Source organism: Hippocampus bargibanti, linkage group LG07, assembly GCF_051943395.1.
Source record: "Hippocampus bargibanti isolate YZ-2025 linkage group LG07, ASM5194339v1, whole genome shotgun sequence".
In the NCBI taxonomy this organism is placed as follows: Eukaryota; Metazoa; Chordata; class Actinopteri; order Syngnathiformes; family Syngnathidae; genus Hippocampus; species Hippocampus bargibanti.
In genome coordinates this window covers 10,315,646-10,337,181 of record NC_142740.1, presented here as the reverse complement: position 1 = coordinate 10,337,181, position 21,536 = coordinate 10,315,646, and the positions used below count along the sequence as shown (strand labels likewise).

Sequence of the window (21,536 nt, the reverse complement as noted above, 5' to 3'; positions counted from 1 at the left end):
GAAAATGAGATGAGATGAGATGAGAATGAGACTCTCAAGCGTTTACCCTCCATGGCAGAGGCTCCGTTGAATTCATGAAACCAAGTCATCGAACTCCTAGGGTTCGATTGAAGACCAGGTTAATAACCATTGTTCTTGTGCAAAGCCACCATGGGACAGAGAAGCACTTCTTGACATGCATCAGATGGTGTTGTACTGTAGACAAGTGCAATTTATTCAAAAAGGAACATCTTTTATATTCCAAAATGAATAAAACTTAAGTAATGTAAATTTACAGTCACAGGACAAGTTTTTCTGTCGGTAGGCAGCGGCAGCCACACGTGCCAGCGTTCACTCAACCTGTAATCGATAAAGAATGTATACATCAGAATACAAACATCAGAAACTATTTTTATGGATATTTAGGAACAAACTAGCGATATAAGACCAAGTACTGGACAGTAATTTGGGGTAATTCTGATGCAATCTTCTGTTGACAGCTGAAAAATGCCACGTCGCTAGATATCGGGAGAATGAGGTGCTAATTTGTACTGACAGCAAGTTTGGGAAGAAATGTACTCTCTTTTATTTTTTCTGAGTAAAATTTTATGGGGGTATTGTTGCTGTTTGGGAACCTTTTATTGAGCGAGTTTCTTGTTCTGTTGCCACAAGGGGACATAAGTTTCTTCTTGTGCCGGTCCCAAGCTCGGATAAATACAGAGGGTTGTGTCAGGAAGGGCATCCGACGTAAAAGCCTGGCCAAAACAAACATGTCAATCAAACCTCTGAAGATGGAGGACACTGATTCGCTGTAGCGACCCCTTGAAGGGAATCCCCGAAAGGAAAAGAAGAAGAAGAATATAAGTTATTCAATCTGTGTGGCCTGGTATCAAATGGGCAGCCCTGGATTTGAGAACCACTCAGGTATTTCCGAATGTCGTCAATTACTTCTGCACCATATCGCTGTATGGCTTGCATTTTTTTTTCAGTATTTCTAACAATAGTCATTTGTATGTAAAAAAACATTTAGGGTTTTTTTGTTTGTTTTTAACGCATTCACTGCCAGACATGCAAAAATGTGTCCACTCCAGTGCCAGGGGTTTTGTTGTTTTCACTCAAATTCCAAGATGCAGAGAATATTGAGTTTTAGCAATACATAAACATTCAATGCCGCGTAAGAAACCAAGGATTTCTCTTATGTCATCAGAAAAAAAATAGTTAATTCCTAAATTACATTATATGGGTCTGGAGTTAGCAAGTAGGGGCGGTTAATTTATTCACACTAAGCCCCCTAATGCTTCTATTGTGCATACAGACATATCAACACAAACAGTCTTTGTCTGCTGTACACCTGAAAGTTCCTGACCTATTCATGCACCGACACACTGTGTGTAAAGACAGTTTGGTGTGTTTATCTGGCAATAGACTACCGATTCCCATTGCAGAGTTCTTCATTAGCATTTCTAAACAACATTTGGGAACAAAGGAAAGAAAAACACTTCCCTAAACTGGTGTGTTTACTGTGTGCCTTTGATCTTTCAGAAGTTCAAAGTTTTATTGGTGTCAATCCAGCAGTAAATTCATGTTGGACGAACTGAACCAAAAGATACAGAAATTATTTTTTAGAAAAACAACTTCCAGTAAATGATGGCGTGATTCATGTAACGGAGAGCAAGAGTTGGAGGAGGACGTGGCAAAATTGGAATGAGATGCATTAAGGTTTGAATTGGTGTGGTTCAATCTTTATAGAATATATTTGGAGGCATTTCATCTGAATTATGCAGTCAGTTATGGGCCATCGGGGCTCTCAACTCACTATCAGAAGCATTGACCAGATTTACATCTTAAATTGTAATTTTAGATACTTTAAATTGTATTAATTTATTCAAACAATTTATTGTGATTATTTTTAACAATCTTTTGCACAGCTTCCAGTGCATGTATGTGTCTGATGTTGTCACATCTCGTCGCCGTCCTGGGCGCGCCCCGCCCCTCCTGTCAACTCCTCCGCTGCTCCCTGGAGACGGCCCCTCCCATCATCACTCACCTGGGTTCCCACAGCTGTTTGTCATTCCTTTGATTGTGCCTTCTGACTATATTTGCTGATCGCACACTACCGTCTCCGGCGGAGTATTCTGGAAGTTACCCACGCCATTACCTTGCCGTCAGGTCTGCCATTATTTTGTCTTCTCTCGCCATCCCGTTTGTTATTTTTTGATCGCATGTCTCAGTAAAGACTCTTGCTCCTCAATACCTGTCTCGCCGTGTATTTCGGATCCTACCTACTCGCCTTCCCCCCCCGGTCACTCGAGTCCTGCCTTTTTGCCTCGAGCGACGTGATATAATACTCCGACCACCCATGGATCCCGCCGGCGAAGACAGGTACCTCGCCGCCCTTGTCCAAGAGGCGGAGCGTTCGAGCCAGCTGGCCCAAGCGATCGAGGAAGTCCGCCATGTTACTTCCTCGTTGGCTCAACGGCTTAAGGAGATGGAGACATGCATCACCACCCTCACAGCCCCTTCCTCCCCGCCCGTGGGTAGGCGCGATCTTCAGCTACCTCACCCCTCGCGCTACGCAGGCGAAACCGGGCGTTCCTGCACGCTCATGTTTGAGCAACAACCATACGCCTATGTGAGCGAGGAGGCTAAGGTAGCCATCATCACCAGCCTGCTCACGGGAGAAGCCGAGACCTGGGTGCTGGCCATCCGGGAGTCCCGACCGGAGCTGTGCGCCTCGTACCAGGACTTCGTGGCCGAGCTACGCTGGGTGTTTCATCATCCGGTGACGGAGGTCGAAGCGGAAGGGAGAATCCTCGACTGCGTCCAAGGGGCTCGTTCGGCCGCGGAATACTCCGTCGCTTTCCGGATCAGGCCGCTGGTAGCGGCTATGGCGACCGAGCGTTGAGGGGGGTGTTTCGTCGCGGCTTGAACGCCGATCTCAAGGACGAGTTGGCTACCCGCGGCGCTGGCACCACCTTCGACGACCTGGTCAAGATAGTTATCGGCCTGGATCACCGTCTTCGGGAGCGGCAGAAGGAGCAGAGCGAGCTACGGCCCGAGGATTTCCGGAGCCGGCCTAGGACGACCACACCCGGCAGCGAGCGCGTGCGGCGCCTGGAGGGATCCCCCAACCCCTTGCTGATCGGTGGGGGGAACGACCGCACCAACCCCGGGGTTCGTCGCACCGGAGGACCTCCGGACCCTGTAAGTCCCCGGCCAAGCGGCGACCTATGGAGGCCAAGTCCACGACCCCGGTTACGCGGTTGGACCTGGACAGCGAACTAATTGGCCCCTCCAGCTCCCAAACCGTGCGGGCTCTAGTTGACTCGGGGGCCGACGGGTGCATCATCGACCCCCAGCCGGCTGACTCGTTGGGCTGCCAACTCATCGATCTCCTTCCCCCCAAGGAGATCGTCCATCTGGACGGTCGACTGTTAGCCCGAGTCACCCACCTCACGGCCCCGCTTAAACTCAGGGTGGCGGGCAATCACGTCGAGCACCGCCAATTCTTAGTTATGCCCTCCCGGAACACGCCGTTGGTATTGGGTCTCCCCTGGCTCAATACCCACGACCCGTCCTTTTCCTGGGAGGGCCCCACCATTCAGGGCTGGAGCCCCTACTGCAAAGCCAACTGCCTGCGGTCGGCTACGGCAGGGCGAGATCCCTCCCGCGGTGGCCCGCCTGAGGCCATCTGCCTCAAGGGTGTGCCGCAGTGTTACCATGACCTGCGGGAGGTGTTCAGCAAGGACAACGCCCAATCACTGCCGCCCCACAGACCGTATGACTGTGCGATTGAACTGCAGCCAGGGGCTCCATTACCGGACTCCAGACTTTTTCATATTTTACAACCTGAACGGGAAGCCCTGAGCACCTATATAGACTCCTCCCTAGCGGCGGGACTCATTCGCCCGTCACGTTCCCCGCTGGGCGCAGGGTTCTTTTTTATTGATAAGAAGGACGGATCCCTGCGCCCGTGTGTCGACTACCGGAGTCTGAACAACATCACCATCCGCAATAAATACCCTCTACCCCTCATGGACTCAGCCTTCGCGCCCCTCCAGTCAGCTACCATTTTTTTCAAAATTGGACCTCCGTAGCGCTTACCATCTGGTCCGTATCCGTGAGGGGGATGAATGGAAGACAGCTTTCAAGACGCCATTAGGGCATTTTGAGTATCTGCTGATGCCGTTCGGACTCACGAACGCGCCCGCCGTTTTTCAAAATCTGATCAATGACATGCTCAGGGACTTCCTCAATGTCTTTGTTTTCGTTTACCTAGATGACATTCTCATTTTTTCTCATTCTGCAGAAGAGCACCGGCAACACGTCCGACGGGTCCTGGCGCAGCTCCTGCAAAACCAGCTCTACGTGAAGGCAGAGAAGTGCGAGTTCCATGTCCGCTCTCTGTCTTTTCTAGGGTTCGTCGTGGAGCAGGGGCAGCTCAGGGCCGACCCCGCCAAAACTAAAGCGGTGGTTGAATGACCGATCCCGAAGACGCGTAAGCAGCTCCAGCGGTTTTTGGGGTTTGCCAACTTCTACCGCCGCTTCATTCGCGGGTATAGTCAGAAGGCACTCCCCCTCACTAACCTCACGTCCACCAAAATTCCCTTCAGGTGGACGCCCGACGCTGAGGGGGCATTCAACCGCCTCCGTCTAGCCATCACCAATCCCCCTGTTCTGCGTCATCCCAACCCGGACCTCCCGTTCACGGTCGAGGTTGACGCATCCGAGTCCGGAGTAGGGGCCGTCCTGTCCCAGCGCTCTCCCACTGACCAGAAGCTACGCCCATGCGCCTTCTTCTCCCACCGGCTCAGCCCCGCCGAGGCTAACTATGACGTCGGCAACCGGGAAATGCTGGCGGTCGTCCTGGCTATGCAGGAATGGAGACACTGGCTTGAGGGAGCGAAACACCCCTTCACCGTTTACACGGACCATAAAAACCTGGCGGCCATCCGGTCTGCCAAGAGACTAAACTCACGACAGGCCCAATGGTTACTCTTCCTCTCACCTATTGCCCAGGGTCACAGAACACCAAGCCCAATGCCCTATCCCGCATCCATGAGCCGGCAGAAAGGGAGGAGACCACCACCAACATGCTGCCGGCCCAGCGTATCCTGGGTGCCCTGAGGTGGGAGGTTGAGAGGAAAGTTCAGCAAGCCCAGGGGACGACCCCCATCCCCAGGGGCTGTCCCACGGATCGCCTGTTCGTCCCCTCCCCCTCTGTGCTCTGAGGTGCTCACCTGGGGGCACACCTCCAAGATAGCCTGTCACCCGGGGGTCAACAGGACGATCCAACTCATCGCTCAACGGTTCTGGTGGCCGGGGTTCAGGAGGGACATCACCCTTTTTGTGAAAGCCTCCCAGCAGCCCCCGGCAGGACTCCTCCAGCCCTACCGGTACCGTCCAGACCCTGGTCCCACATCTCCGTCGACTTCGTGACAGGCCTCCCCCCCTACCGTGGCAAGACGGTCGTCCTTACCGTAGTGGACCGATTGTCCAAGTCGGCCCACTTCGTCCCGTTAACCAGGTTCCCGTCTGCCATCGAGACGGCTCAACTCCTGGTTAACCACGTCGTCCGTCTCCACGGGATTCCGACAAACATCGTGTCGGACCGGGGACCGCAGTTCGTGTCCAAGGTATGGAGGCGTTTCTGTCGGTCCCTAGGGGGTTCGGCGAGCCTGTCGTCTGGATCCCATCCCAACAGACCAACGGACAGACGGAGAGGAAGAACCAGGACCTGGAGGCGGCCCTCCGGTGCGTGTGCCTCCACAACCCGGCGTCGTGGACCCTACACCTACCCTGGGTAGAGTACGCCCACAACTCCCTGGTCTCCGCAGCCACAGGTCGGTCCCTATTCATGTCCGCCTGTGGCTATCAGCCGCCCTTGTTTACCCACCCAGGAGGGCCAGGTGGAGGTCCCGTCTCTTGAACATCACCTCAGACGGGCCCACCGAGTCTGGAAGGAGACCAGGGACGCCCTAGTATAATGCTAATAATAGCATTATACTATAATAATAGTAATAGTAATAGTAATAGTAATAGTAATAGTTATAGTAATGCTAATATGAATGATATACAGCACAGATGAAATTACTGTCCTCACGGACCCAGCGTGCAAGACACTTATAATGACTTTAACAAACATGAAAACGTCAATTTGCCGAGAGAGAGAGGGGACAAATGCATGCATAGATGCAACAAACAAATGCAACTATAGTTGATACTCATCACTGCACTGCATTTAATTACAGTGGGGCCTCGGTTTACGAACACCTTGCCTTATGAAATTTTCGGTTTACGAACGTTACATTTATGAAAATTAAACCTTGAATTAAGCACTACTTTTTGCGATACACACCCCCATCACGGCTGGCGGACTAATCTTCGGCGGAAGAACATCAAAGCACACGACCTAACAGCGCCCCAGTCGGCCTTCCTTTCCACACCCCCTTTCTATGAGTGCACACGTCGATCGTCTTCAACGATACTTTTGCTGTTATGGGAGCCGAAGAAGACACAAAGCAAAATTACAGTCGAGAAGAAAAAGATCATTGAGAAACACGAACGAGGTGTGCGTTTGTGACGTCACAGGTGCGCACCACGGCTTTCATGTGAATCTCAGCCTGACACATTTCCCACGCTTGGAAATGATATAAAGGCGCAGCCGACGCAGGACAGAAGATCAGAATCATATCAGACTCATACACACATACAACTCCCAGAGACCTGCTCAGCATCGGACGGAGTTTCACAGTACGACTTGCTCGACTCCACGCCACGATCAATCTCTGCGAGACATCTCTGTGTCACTTCCCTGATGATAACTTTCTACTACCATTCTACAAATAAAGAGCCCGGTACTGATATGCTAAGTCCACAATTGCTACGATCCTTCGCAACAAAGCTTTACACAAAGGCGTTACTTACTCGATGCTTTCACATGACTAATGACACCGAACTTGTCACGTGCGAGTTGACAGCTGGGGCCGCCGCTCCCGACCTCCGCCAGCTGATGTCAATCCCCTAATCACCGATACTGGGACATTTCAACGAGTCGCTGTCACCTCACCAGTGACGTGATTACGACGCCTCGCGCCACGCCAGTGTCTTGGACTTGCCAGCACAAGAGTTTGGTTCGCCCGAGGTGACTGTTAGCCGTGATCGCGTAAGTTTGTTGCTTTCCGGGATCGCGGGTTTTTGCACCCCCGTGTGCCATTTTATGTTGCCTAGCTTGATAGGCTGGATGGATCGCCCCCACCCGCCTTCTTTTGTCGCGTCATTCCGGGTCCGTGGAATCATCTGACTCGCGCCTTTTGGTGTAATAAAATCTCTGCCAGCACCTACGTCTCTGCCGCCTGCTTAGGGATCCAACCCCTTTTATTAACGTTCCGACGAGTCAGGTATCCCTGTCACGCTCGGAACGTGACAGTATCATTGTGTTCAGCTGATACAAAAGGCTTGGCATGATGTTACCCTTCGATCCTTGAAAGCAGCATGGAAGAATATGTGATGATCAGGCTTTTATTGAACAGTTCCATCCAGAAAAGACTGTGGCTATGTGATGCCTCAGTTTTGTAAGACATTACAAGTCGGGAAGGTGTCAATTAAGAGCCATCAACGAATGTAACACCATCACAAATGTAAATAAACTGACTTTATTATACAGTGCAGTGTATTTCTTTCATTACAATACAATAGCACATTTAAGGTATGTTGTGTGTAGGTGTAAGGCTTATTTAGTTGAAAATTATATTTTATGGAGACCTGGGAACGGATTATTCTCATTTTAATGGCTTCCTATGCAAAATTAATTTTTGGGATACACACTTTTCGCCTTACACACTCTGTCTGGGAACCAATTAAGTTCGTAAGCCAAGGCTCTCGAAAAGAAATACCGTTGGTCCCCAAGAAGAGATTACTTTGTTGTGACATTTTTTGGTGCTGGATAACCGACTGCTTACAAACCAGCATCATAGACTTTCTTTTGTTTCTTTTAGGTACATTACCCAAGATGGTCATAAACTCGAGATTGGGGCTGTTCGACCTCCTGCTACTGTCACCAATGCTGTGTCATGGAGGTCAGAAGGCATCAAGTATCGGAAGAATGAGGTCTTTATGGATGTCATTGAGTCAGTAAATCTTTTGGTGAGGACATATTTTTTACATGTTTTGAAAATGTTCTTTGGAATGAAAAAAATTGTAAAAGTAAAAGTTTAGTCCTATGTTGGGAGAAGTAAAATGTGAAAATTCTCTGGAAGCCTTCTGCTTATATAATACAGGAGTAGCATAACAACAAATGTTGAGTGAACGCTGGCGCGTGTAGCTACCGCTGCTCACCCGCGGAAAAAAGATCCTGTGACTGTAAAGTGTCCTTGAGAGTTTTGAAAGGCGCTTATAAATGGAATGTATTATTATTATTATTATTATTATTATTATTATTATTATTATTATTATTATTATTATTATTATTATACAAGAACGAGTGTACCACAAACTCACATCTCCCAATTATTAGAAATCTTCCTTAATACTACGTATTTTCAATTTCGGGAGAAATTTTATAAACAAATTCATGGTTGTGCTATGGGCTCACCAGTTTCACCCATAGTGGCTAATCTGTACATGGACGAGTTGGAGAAACAGGCCCTTCCCGGGGACAAAACCTAGACACTGGTTTAGATATGTGGACGATACTTTTGTCATAATTAAAAAACAAGAAATTCAATCCTTCACAGATCACCTCAACTCTGTAGACATCAACATTAAATTTACTCGTGAGAACATTAAAGAGAACCTACTAGCCTTCTTGGATTGTAAAGTAATTATAAAAGAGGACAGAGCGCTAAAAACAGAAGTCTTTAGGAAGGCTACGCACACTGACCAATACTTACTTTTTGACTCTAACCACCCTTTACAACACAAACTAGGAGTTATCAGAACCCTCCAGCATAGGGCTAAACTAATACCAACTAGCATTGAAGGTAGAGAAAAGGAGTCAAAACATATCAGGAGAGCACTCACTAACTGTGGGTACCCTCAGTGGTCATTCAACAAATGTCAGAAGGAAAGAATAGGGAATGAAACCACAAATTCTCAAGATACAAAAAGGAGAGGAGTAGCAGTACCTTACATTGCAGGAGTTTCTGAAAAAATACAGTCCTTTGGCAACACAAAATTCCTACTTATTTCAAACCGATAAACACGTTCAGGCAAAAATTAGTGCATCCAAAAGATAGGCTACCAAATGAAAAACAAAGTAATGTAGTTTATTCAATACATTGTAAGAATGAAAATTGTAACGAGCAGTACATTGGGGAGACTCAACAAATTCTCAAAAAAAGACTATCAACATCGTAGGGATGATACAAGTGGGCCTCAATCGGCATTACATTTGCACCTAAAAGCAACCACTCATTTGACGACAATGAGGTTAAAATCTTAGCGAAAGAACATAGATGGTTTGAAAGGGGGGTAAAAGAAGCGATTCTTATAAAACAACAAAATCCTTCATTAAACCGGTCTGGTGGGGTGAGGTTCAATTTGGATCGTTCATACAATAGCCTGCTTAGGCAAAACAGGTTAGGCAACATTCGTAATGCTGATGAGGTGATACCGGTGGGAGTGGGGCAAATAGGCCAGTCGTTAGTCAGGAATGTAGGAACAATCAGTGGGGCCACAGGGAGTGGTCATCTGCTCCTCCCAACCTGAGAGTAGGGACCTATCATAGCTGTGTCCGGCGCCGCCATGTCTGGACATTAGGGATATATAAATAGGGCCGATACAACCAGTCAGACTGTAGTTCGCTGACGAAGCCTCTTGGATAGGAGGCGAAACGTCCGAAACCTTCAAATTTGTACAGATGACGGCTAAAGAAACCTTCTCATAGATGTACCACTCCTGTACGACTGAGAGCTTACACAGACACAAACTTAAACGTAAATTGAGCACAGAATTAGTCAAATAAGTTACCATCCATCCATCCATCTTCTGTCGCTTAATCCTGGGTCGGGTCGCGGGGGCAGCAGCTTCAGTAGGGAAGCCCAGACTTCCCTCTCCCCAGCCACTTCTTCTAGCTCGTCCTGGCGGATCCCAAGGCGTTCCCATGCTAGCTGGGAGACATAGTCTCTCCAGCGTGTTCTGGGTCGTCCCCAGGGTCTCCTGCCAGTGGGGCATGCTCGGAACACCTCACGAGGGAGGCGTCCCGGGGGCATCCTAATCAGATGCCCGAGCCACCTCATCTGGCTCCTCTTGTGGAGGAGAAGCGGCTCGACTTTGAGCCCCTCCCGGATGACCGAGCTTCTCACCTTATCTCTAAGGGAGAGCCCGGACACCCGACGGAGAAAGCTCATTTCGGCCGCTTGCATCCGGGATCTCGTTTTTTCGGACACAATCCATAGCTCATGACCATAGATTAGGGTTGGGACGTAGATCGACCGGTAGATTGAGAGCTTTGCTTTGTGGCTCAGCTCCTTCTTCCCCACGACAGATCGGTACAAAGTTCGCATCACAGCAGACGCCGCACCGCTCCGCCTGTCGACCTCTCGCTCCCTTATACCCTGATTCGTGAACAAGACACCCAGATACTTAAACTCCTCCACTTGAGGCAAAATCTGTGCCCCAACAGTACCACATCATCTGAAAAAAGCAGAGATGCTATACTGAGGCCACCAAAACGGAAACCTTCAACGCTTCGGCTGCGCCTAGAAATCCTGTCTATAAAGGTTATGAACAGAATCAGTGACAAAGGGCAGCCTTGGCGGAGCCCAACCCTCACTGGAAACGATTCGACTTATTGCCGGCAATGCGAGCCAGACTCTGACACCGGTCGTATAGGGACCGAACGGCCTGTATCAGGCGCTCCTGTACCCCATATTCCCGAAGCACCCCCCACAGAACTGCACGAGGGACACGGTCAAACGCTTTCTCCAAATCCACAAAGCACATGTACACTGGTTGGGCGAATTCCCATGCACCCTCGAGGACCCTGCTAATAAGGCTGTAGAGCTGGTCCACTGTTCCACGGCCGGGACGAAAACCACACTGTTCCTCCTCAACTGAGGACCACGCAATGTTGCAGAGGCGTCTCAGCCAGGACAGCCCCACAACATCCAGAGCCTTTAGTTACTCCGGTCGGATCTCATCCACCCCCGGGGCCTTGCCACCGAGGAGCTTTTAACCACCTCGGTGACTTCAGTCACAAGGATTGGAGAGCCCACCTCGGAGTCCCCAGACACTGCTTTCTCCAAGGAAGGCGTGTTGGTGGAGTTGAGGAGATCTTCGAAGTACTCTGCCCACCGGTTCACGACGTCTCGAGTCGAGGTCAGCAGCGCCCCACTCTCACTGTACACAGTGTTAGTGGTGGACTGCTTTCCCCTCCTGAGACGCCGGATGGTGGACCAGAATTTCCTCGAAGCGGTCCGGAAGTCGGCTTCCATGGCCTCACCAAACTCTTCCCATGCCCGTGTTTTTGCCTCGGCGACCGCTGAGGCTGCATTCCGCTTGGCTAATTGATACCTGTCAGCTGTCTCAGGATTCCCACAGGCTATATAGGCCCGATAGGACTCCTTCTTCAGCTTTACGGCATCCCTTACTACTGGTGTCCACCAGCGAGTACAGGGGTTGACGCCACGACAGGCACCAACCACCTTCCGGCCACAACTCTGATTTGCCGCCTCAGCAAGGGAGGTACGGAACACGGTCCATTCGGACTCAATGTCCCCCACCTCCCCCGGGACATGTGTATAGTTCTGCCGGAGGTGGGAGTTGAAACTCCTTCTGACAGGGGATTCAGCCAGACGTTCCCAACAAACCCTCACAACACGTTTGGGTCTTCCAGGTCGGACTAGCATCTTCCCCCACCAACGGAGCCTATTCACCACCAGGTGGTGATCAGTTTACAGCTCCGCCCCGCTCTTCACTCGAGTGTCCAAAACATGAGGCCGCAAATCCGATGGTACAACTATAAAGTCAATCAGCGAACTGCGACCAAGGGTGTCCTGGTGCCACGTGCACATATGGACACCCTTATGTTTCAATAAAGTGTTTGTTATAGACAATCCGTGTCGAGCACAGAAGTCCAATAACAAAACACCACTCCTGTTCTGATCAGGGGGGCCGTTCCTCCCAATCACGCCCCTCCAAGTCTCACTGTCATTGCCCACATGAGCATTGAAATCACCCAGCAGATCAAGGGAGTCCCCAAGGGAGTCCCCAGGGGAAGCGCTCTCCAGCACACCCCCTAAGGTCTCCAAAAAGGATGGGTACACTGAACTGCTCTTTGGTGCATATGCACAGACAACAGTCAGAACCCGTCCCCCCACCCGAAGGCGGAGGGAAGCAACCCTTTCGTCTAGCGGGGTGAATCCCAACGTACAGGCGGCGAGTCGGGGGGCAATATGTATGCCGACACCTGCTCTACGCCTCTCACCGTGGGCAACTCCGGAGTGGAAGAGAGCCGCCCCTTTCGAGAGGGCTGGTACCGGAACCCAGGCTGTGTCTAGTCTGAACTTTTCGACCTCATGCACCAGCTCAGGCTCCTTCCTTGTAAGAGAGGTGACATTCCACTTGCTGCTTCTGCAGTCGAGGGTCGGATCGCCAGGATCCCCACCTTTGGCTGCTGCCCAGCTCACAATGCACCCGACCCCTCTGGCCCCTCCCATGGGTGGTGAGCCCTTCAGAAGGGGGACCCACATTTCCTTTTCGGGCTGAGCCCGACCGGGCCCTATGGGTGTAGGCCCGGCCACCAGGCGCTCGCCAACGAGCCCCATCTCCAGGCCTGGCTCCAGAGAGGGGCCCCGCGTCCGGGCAAGGGAAAACCAGATCCATTTTTCTTTCTCTTCATACGGGGTCTTCTGAGTCATACTTTGTCTGGTCCCTCACCCAGGACCTGTTTGCCATGGGTGACCCTACCAGGGACGTAAAGCCCCAGACAACCTAGCTCCTAGGATCATTGGGACACACAAACCCCTCCACCACGGTCAGGTGACGACTCATGGAGAGGTCAAATAAGTTACATTTCTGAAATATCAAATTATCTAGGTCCAGTTGATAGCTAGTTACTGTAGCTATTCATTTATGTACTGTATGTGAGGTAGTTCCTTTACCTGTTCAAAAACAGCTAGTGTTTCACATGGCCTTTTGTCCGTATATCAATCCCTCCCTCCATCTGTCCATATATTTTTCTATCCATCCATCGATGTCTGCAGCATGGTTCACATATCGCTAGCCTGCCTGCCTCACAGTTCTTGTGCTTTGGATTTGAATTAATGGTGTTCGGATATTCCAAAACCATGCATATTAAACAATCAGAGAACAGAAAGGACCAGACAAACATTGTTTTATTTTTTAAGAATTTATTTGGTGTGCAGTAATCGGGTGATTATCTCTTAAATATTTTTGATTATTGTGTTTTACTTTTTTATTGTTATTTTTTTAACTAATGTATAATTCCTAATCTGTTTTTCGTACAGGTGAACGCCACTGGCAATGTCCTGCGAAGTGAAATAGTGGGCTGCATTAAGCTTAAAGTGATCCTTTCAGGGATGCCTGAACTCAGACTGGGCCTCAATGATAAAGTGCTGTTTGAAATTACAGGCAGTAAGTAATAATGCATACGTATCACTATTTTATAGAATTTTGATATGTAGACTGATGTATTAGGGCAGTAGTACTCAATGGTTGTCAACCAAAATCTTCAGTAGCTTGTCTTGGCTTGAGGTCAGTGGTCCCAAACCATGAGTCCACGGACCAGTATCGGGCTATCAAAGTCAAAGTCAAGTCAAAGTCAGCTTTATTGTCAAATATGCTAATATGCATGACATAGAGCACAGATGAAATTACTGTCCTCTCTGACCCAGCATGCAAGGCACGTATAATGACTTTAACAAACATAATAAACATGAAAACGGCAATTTGCCGGGAGAGGGGAGCCGCTATAGCCCATTTGGGAAGGGTTCTCACAAAGACAGTGCAGTGAGATGTGAGTGAAATTTACTTAATCGGATGTGGCAAAAATGTGTGCAATTGTCGCTAATTAGAGTACACCTTCTAACATTGGTTTGCAAATGGAAATAAATACACAATTCACCATATCCGCAACTGATGGGCAAGACTTTTGAATATGAAGATACTTCAACAAGAGAAATTCAATTCCTCCCCTTGTATATCTAGAGCAGGGGTCACCAACCTTTTTCAAACCAAGAGCTACTTCTTGGGAATTATTAATGCGAAGGGCTACCAGTTTGATGCATACTTAAATAAATTGCCAGAAATAGCCAATTTGCTCAATTTACCTTCAAATCTATGTTATTATTAATAATTAGTGATATTTCTCTATGTGAAGAAACTGATCATGTTAAATGATTTCTCACAATAAATATATAAAGAGATTAAAATCAATATGCAACACTTTATTTTATATTTTCTTTAAGCGAAACTTTTTCAAATGATCACTTTTGTAGGAAAAGAAAAAGTCTCATTTTAACTAACCACTTACATTTTTTGACAAATCATGCACTACTTTGGGAAGGACGCCCCTGGCATGCAAAGTCCATAGCACTTTGGATGAAAACATCATATCCAGTGTTTCTATGAATCAATGAAATACATAAATACAAGAAGTAAAAAATTAACAGTCAGATTTTAAAATAATTTATATCACACTTTGAACTGGACACCAAATCTGTTATCTGTTTCTTTGTCAGTTAGTGGGAAGCCTGGCATTGCATGCTTTTCACCAGTGTGTTGTACTCTGGTGTGTAACTTGACACTGCAACTCTGAGTGAGTCTTGTAGATGGGCATCAGTGAGCCGTGTTCTGTGTTTGTTCTTGATGAAATTCATGTCAGAAAAGGCTGATTCACAAAGATAAGTTGAACCAAACAGGCTTGCAACCTTCATAGCTGCTGTGCATACACCACTGTACTTTTCTGTGTCAATAAAGCACCAAAAAGTTGGTGCAGTCTGATGGGCTTAGAGGGGGAGGTCATTTTGCAGTGTTACAATTTCCATATCTAGCTGTTCAGCATCCAGGCTGAACATTGCACTTAACTGTTCAGCAATACATGATATGTCCACGTTCATGAAAGGATTAGAAATGAACGACACACATGGCTCAAGCTGATCGAGGTCACAAAACCTGTTCTCAAACTCTTGCCCAACTCTGTTTATGACCTGAGAGTACTTTTCTGCAACTTTGTCGAAGGCCTCAGATGCAGAAGCATTGTCTTTCAGCATCATCTGCACAGAGGGAAAGTGCAGCGCCTTTTTTCTGTGTAAGTGCAGAGAGAAAATGTTTATCTTAGCTTTAAATGCATTTAAAGCACTAATCATATCAGTAATGGTTTTACCTTTGCCTTGCAGCTCACAGTTCAAACTGTTCAGTTTCCCAGTAATGTCTGTCAAAAATGCAAGATCAAGTGTCCACTCAGTGTCCTCCAGCAGCGAGGTGTCCTCACCTCTGGACTGCATGAACTCTGATTTCAACCAAAAGTGACAAAAAACGAAGCAAAATCCGTCCCCTGCTGAGCCATCGTATTTCTGTGTGTAGTAGCAGGTCACAATATTCAGCTGACAGCTCCTCCAAAAGTTCCTTGAATGTTCTGTGCTGTTTAGCTTTGGAGCGGATGCTGTTAATGATCTTTACGATGGGAGTCATTACGTGCTCAAAGCCGATCACTTTTGCACACAAGGATTGCTGGTGAATAATGCAGAAAGTTTGGGAAGTTTGAGTCACCTTTACAGAGAGCGATGAATCCTGTGTGTCGGCCGACCATAGCAGGAGCCCCATCTGTAGTCATTGATACTAGCTTTTCCAGCGGCACCTTTTTCTCCACCAAAAACTCCTTGACCGCGTTATAGATGTCAACTCCCCTCGTAGTTGTCTTCAGGGGTAGTATTGTCAGAAGTTCTTCTTTGGTGGAGAAATCATCAAACACCATCCGGATGAAGACCATCAGCTGCGCCGTACTGCTACTGTCCACCGACTCGTCACACTGGATGCTAAACCACCTGCATCTCGCCAGATCCCGGTCGAGCTGGTCTGCCAAGTTTCCAGACATCGCCGAAACTCTTCTTACCATTGTAGTTGCGCCGAGTTGAACATCGGAGAGAGTGGAGAGTACATCGGTTCCATACTTCTCGTCTTTAAGTATAGTTTTAGCAATTAACATCATTGCTTCCTTGACAACCTCCCCGGCTTTCTTTTTCTTTACCAAGAATTCCGTAGCTCTAAACGAGACTTCTGTTGCTTTTTGGGAGTTTTTAACCGGTCTCGTGAAAAAAGACTGCTGTTTGCGCAACGCTGCTTTTAACTCACGGGATTTTTCCGCTCGTAGTGCGCTGCCCGGTGGGTAGTTAGCATGGTAGCTTTTGTGACACGTTGTGAAATGTCTCTCCACATTGTGCCGCTTTGCCGTCGCCACAGTCGCCCCGCAAATAATACACACGCAGGATCCTTTCAAAGTGGTAAAAAAAAACTCTACCTCCCAGTCATCGTGAAAATGATACGTTTTCTTTCTTTTTTCAGCCATTTTTGGGGTTAACTCCTCTCGTTCTCGCTGCCCCCGCTAGCTCTCCACAAACTCCGCGGTTTACGCATGCCCACATTACTGACCTTTCAACTATACTAGGTCAAAGTTGATTTATATTAAACACTTTTCAAGGCGTTTTTTATATTGTTGCCTGTCGGTAGTCAAAGCGCGAAAGCGTATGGTTGGAGGAAAAAAAACAAAAAAACATGGTGTATTATTTATTCATATCTGGGGGAGTCGGACTTGAAATTTTGGATGGAACATATACATAAGGGGAAATAATGTCCACATAACCTAACCAAAGAGAATCACCTTTTTGGGGATCACCCCTGCCATACACGATCCGGTGCTTTGACTAATCATTTTGATCTTGATCTAAGATGTTCTGGGTCTGCTAGCCCACTGGCATTATTTGAGCTATTTTTAGAACAGGCCTGCGGGCGACTCATGTGGTCCTTAGGGGCGACCTGGTGCCCGCGGGCACCGCGTTGGTGACCCCTGATCTAGAGCGACGTCGGGGAGGAAGCTATTGTGAGTGTTATGTCATCAGAGACACTTCAATACAACAATCATTTGAACAAGCAGCACTCATATTATCAACTGGAAAGTATAAAAATACCAGCAGAGTTTAAACAGCCTGCCCATGTAAACACAAGCAGTTATGACGGTAATGACAAGCAGGTAGCCAATGGATTTAAAGGACAACCGACACCATTTTTTTTGTTTCCTAACTGAAATCAGAAAAACGTTTTAGAGCATCTAAAATACCCAAAACGCGCAGGCTGATATTTTTAGTCAAATGCAAAACACCAATAAAAATGACTGTAAGTGTCCCAAAACTGCTTCCAAATGACCTTGGAAATGGCGAGTGTCAGAAGGTCCCGCCCCCTTGTTCGTGACGTCACGCCAGGATACTCAAGACACAAAACAATGACTTCAGAGAGATCTGATTCGGAGAAGATGCTTTCTTGTTACTCATCCAGTTATGAATATGATTCAAATAATACTAATAATAATACGTTTAATTTACAAGCGCCTTTCTGAACACCCAAGGACACTTTACAACAAAGACAATACACAAAACAGTAAAATCATGAATAAAACAATAAACAATAAAACAGCAGATTAAACTAGACCATGAAGGAAAGTTTAAACTGGTGGGTTTTCAGGTGAGATTTGAAAGTAGGAAAGGAGTCAATGTTACGGATGTTGGGTGGAAGTGAGTTCCAGAGTTTGGGAGCGGAGCGGCTGAAAGCTCTGCACCCCATCGTTGTGAGATGGGCATAGAGGTGGAGGGAGGAAGAGGATCTGAGGGCCCGAGAGGGAACGGAGATTTGAATTAGGTCAGACAGATAGGGGGGCAAGGTTATGGATGGCTTTAAATGTAAACATCTTGAATTCAATATGGGGTTTAACAGGGAGCCAGTGGAGCTGTTGGAGGACAGGGGTGATGTGGTGAAAGGAGGGGGTTTTAGTGATGATCCGGGCTGAGGAATTTTGGACTAGTTGGAGTTTATGGAGAAGTTTTTGATTGACCCCAAAAAGAAGTGAATTAATCGATACGGGAGGTGACGAGACTGTGTATGAGGATAGCAGTGGTGTGAGGGGTGAGAGAGGCACATAGTTCTGAAGAGGAAAGCATAAATGTTTGCAATCGATTAAAGAAGTCCTTCCGTATCAATTCGAGTCGTCTGGACTCCAATGTAGCTCCCAGAAAATGCACAAGATGGCGTACGAGCTCTGTTGGAAATAGGCTGATTTGTTTGCTGAGAATTTGTGTCCACTTTTATGGTGTTACCGCAATTGGTGGTGTTGGTGCGACACATAACGATTCACCATCGCGTTATTTATGTGTTTTTCCTTCTTATTTCACTATCAACACGGATCAACACGATGTTTTCAGACCAAACAAAGTACCCAAAATGCACTGTATGTCGCTTTCTCGGTCAGGGGCGTTCCTGACGTGAGGCATCGTCATCAACTCGAAAACAAGACTTGCTGAATATTCAGCGTGAGTCTTAAAACATAAAATATAGGTATATGCTATGTTGCTTTGTGTAAGTGGGTTCGGTAAATGATACAACTTCTGGATAGAGTTGAGGTTCTTTATTAGGACGGCTGTGTTGGTTGGAGGGAGAAGGCAATTGACATGTGTGGCTCTCGTAGGCTCTCATCAGACTGACTTGCAGCAGCGCATGCTCCTTTGATCTAAAGCCAGGCATCACTCGTAGAACATGCAAATACGATTTGCTCATATCATTACATATGCGGTGGAATCTTTGTAAAATGCGCTCAGTAAAAGTCATTGGAAGTGATTTTACAAATTATGGACACAACTTGTCCGACCGGAGGTGTCGGTTGTCCTTTAAGCATCAATCACAATCATATTTTGTCACAAGTAACAATGAAGCCGTATGTCTGATCATAACTTTAAAATGATTATTTTGCCATTATAAGCCATATTTATTATTTTTGATTATTTTTTGTATTTTTAGTTCACTGCACAGTTTTATTATATTCTACATTTGTTGTATAGTAGAATAACACATGCATGGAAAAAAATCTTTGTTCATCAAATGATAAGTGACTATAATTATATTTGTTTTCAGTACCATTGCTCTAAAAGTGGCAATTTAAAAGTAATGGGGAAATTGGTTGGCAGACCGCGAATAGCATGTACATGTCTCAACTGCTCTGTGACATAAAAAAGGTTGGTAACCACTGCTGTACTTATTGGATGGTGTAGTGGGGTACATCTGCCGATCCCAGGAGACGGTGTGTAAATGTCGCCGGATATTGGAATTACTTTAGGTACGCCGGAGTAGTTCTGGAATTCTGGCCTTTCACAATCTTATGTAGGTGTGGTATTATCCCATGCAAAAAAAGTTAAAGGACTAGATCACCACAATGAAATGCCTCCTTGATTATCTTTTGTAAGAGAGTAAATGTTTCAAAATAAATGAATGTAAAAATAAGTGGGAAAAACGATCAAACAGAAACATTAACAAAATAACAAGCAGAATATTGATGCAAATTTGTTTTCCATTTGAGGTGTGTTGCAGAGCCTATTCACAATTTCCATCATTTAACAACGCCCCCTTCTGGATAACATGTGCAAAGACTTGAAGCCGAGTCATTAAATTCCTTGTTGAAATATTTGCACTTATAGTACCTAGGAGTCAAACTGTTTTGGTTTTTGATGAAGAACCATTCTGAGTGTAGCCAGGGAACGAACGCGGCCTGATGGCTGCCAGTTCCTGTTGTTCACAGTTGTTTCTGTTCTAGATAAATGTTAATAACAACAACAATACTACTTCTAGTACTACTACTACGACTACGACTACAACTATGACTACTACTTCTACTACTACTACTACTACTACTACTACTACTACTACTACTACTAGTACTACCACTACTACTACTACTACTACTAATAATAATAATGATAATCATAATTACCCAACAATTTCATCCTAATGTCTTTGATTCAATATATTTTAATTGATAAATGTCAGCACATGCAGATATGGAGTATAATTCACCTCAACCGCTAGCAATCAAATGTCCTTAGAATACAGAATCCTAATCAGATGCCCCAGTCACTTGATCTGGCTCCTCTCTATGTGGAGGAGAAGTGGCTCAACTCTGAGCCCTTCACGGATGAACAAGCTTCTCACCTTATCTGTAAGGGAGAACCCGGACACCCTACGGCGAAAGCTCATTTCGGCCGCTTGTATCCGGGATATCGTACCTTTGGTCACGACCCATAGCTCGTGACCATGGGTGATGGTTGAAACGTAGATCTACCGGTAAATTGAGAGCTTCGCTTTTTGGCTCAGCTTCTTCTTCACCATGACAGATCAGTACAAAGTCCGCATCACAGCAGATGCCACATCGATCCACCTGTCCACCTCTCGCTCCTTCCAACCCTCATTCGTGAACAAGACTCCCAGATACTTAAATCCTCCATTTGGGTCATGATCTCCTCTCTGACCCAGACAGGGAACTCCACCATTTTCCGTCTGAGAACCAATGTCTCAGATTTGGATATGCTGATTCTTATCCCAAACGCTTCACATTCGGCTGCGAAATGCTCCATTGAGAGTTGGAGAGCCCTGCTTGAAAGCCCCAACAGTACACATCATCTTCAAAAGCAGAGATGGTATACTGAGGTCACCAAAACGGAACCTTTCAACGCTTCGACTGCACCTAGAAATTCTGTTCATAAAGGTTATGAACAAAATCGGTGACAAAGGGCAGCCTTGGCGGAGCCCAACCCTCATTGGAAATGATTCAGACTTACTGCCGGCAATACGAACCAGACTCTGACATCGGTCATATAGGGACAAAACGGCCCTATGGCCGTGCCACTGAGGAGCTTTTTTTACCACATCGGTAACTTAACCACAGAGATCGGAGAGCCCATCTCAGAGTCCCCAGACTCTGCTTCCTCCAAGGAAGGCGTGTTGGTGGACTTGAGGAGGTCTTCCAAGTAGCTTACAATGTCCCGAGTCGAGGTCAGCAGTGCCCCATCCTCACTGTACACAGCTGTCAACTGATCACCAGGTGTCTGTGTAAGCTCTCAGTCGTACAGGAGTGGTCCATCGATGAGAAGGTTTCTTCAGCCGTCATCTGTACAAAAGTGAAGGTTTCGGACGTTTCGCCTCCTATCCAAGAGGCTTCGTCAGCGAACTAAAGTCTGACTGGTCGTATCGGCCCCATTTATATATCCCTAATGTCCAGACCTGGTGGCGCCGGACACAGCTATGATAGGTCCCTACTCTCAGGTTGGGGGGGCGCGGGACCCCACCCTGTGGCCCCACTCATTGTTCCTACATTCCTGACTAACGATTGGCCTATTACCCCCACTCCCCCCGGTATCACCTCATCAGCATAACGACCCTCATCAGCATTGCGAAAGTTGCCTAACCTGTTTTGCCTGAGCAGGCTATTGTATGAACGATCCAAATTGAACCTCACACCACCAGACCGGTTTAATGAAGGATTTTGTTGTTTTATAAGAATC

At 47.1% G+C, this 21,536-nt stretch overlaps 1 protein-coding gene across 2 annotated transcripts in view; it reads left to right on the top strand.

The window, feature by feature from the left end:
• Positions 1–21,536, top strand: part of ap1m3 (adaptor related protein complex 1 subunit mu 3) — a 67,539-nt gene that overhangs the window by 15,329 nt on the left and 30,674 nt on the right. For both annotated transcript variants that reach the window (XM_089001839.1, XM_089001838.1), the window contains 2 exons: positions 7,977–8,124; positions 13,449–13,575. In XM_089001839.1, coding sequence (XP_088857965.1) covers positions 7,977–8,124; positions 13,449–13,575 — 275 coding nt within the window. The remainder of the gene's footprint in view (positions 1–7,976; positions 8,125–13,448; positions 13,576–21,536) is intronic.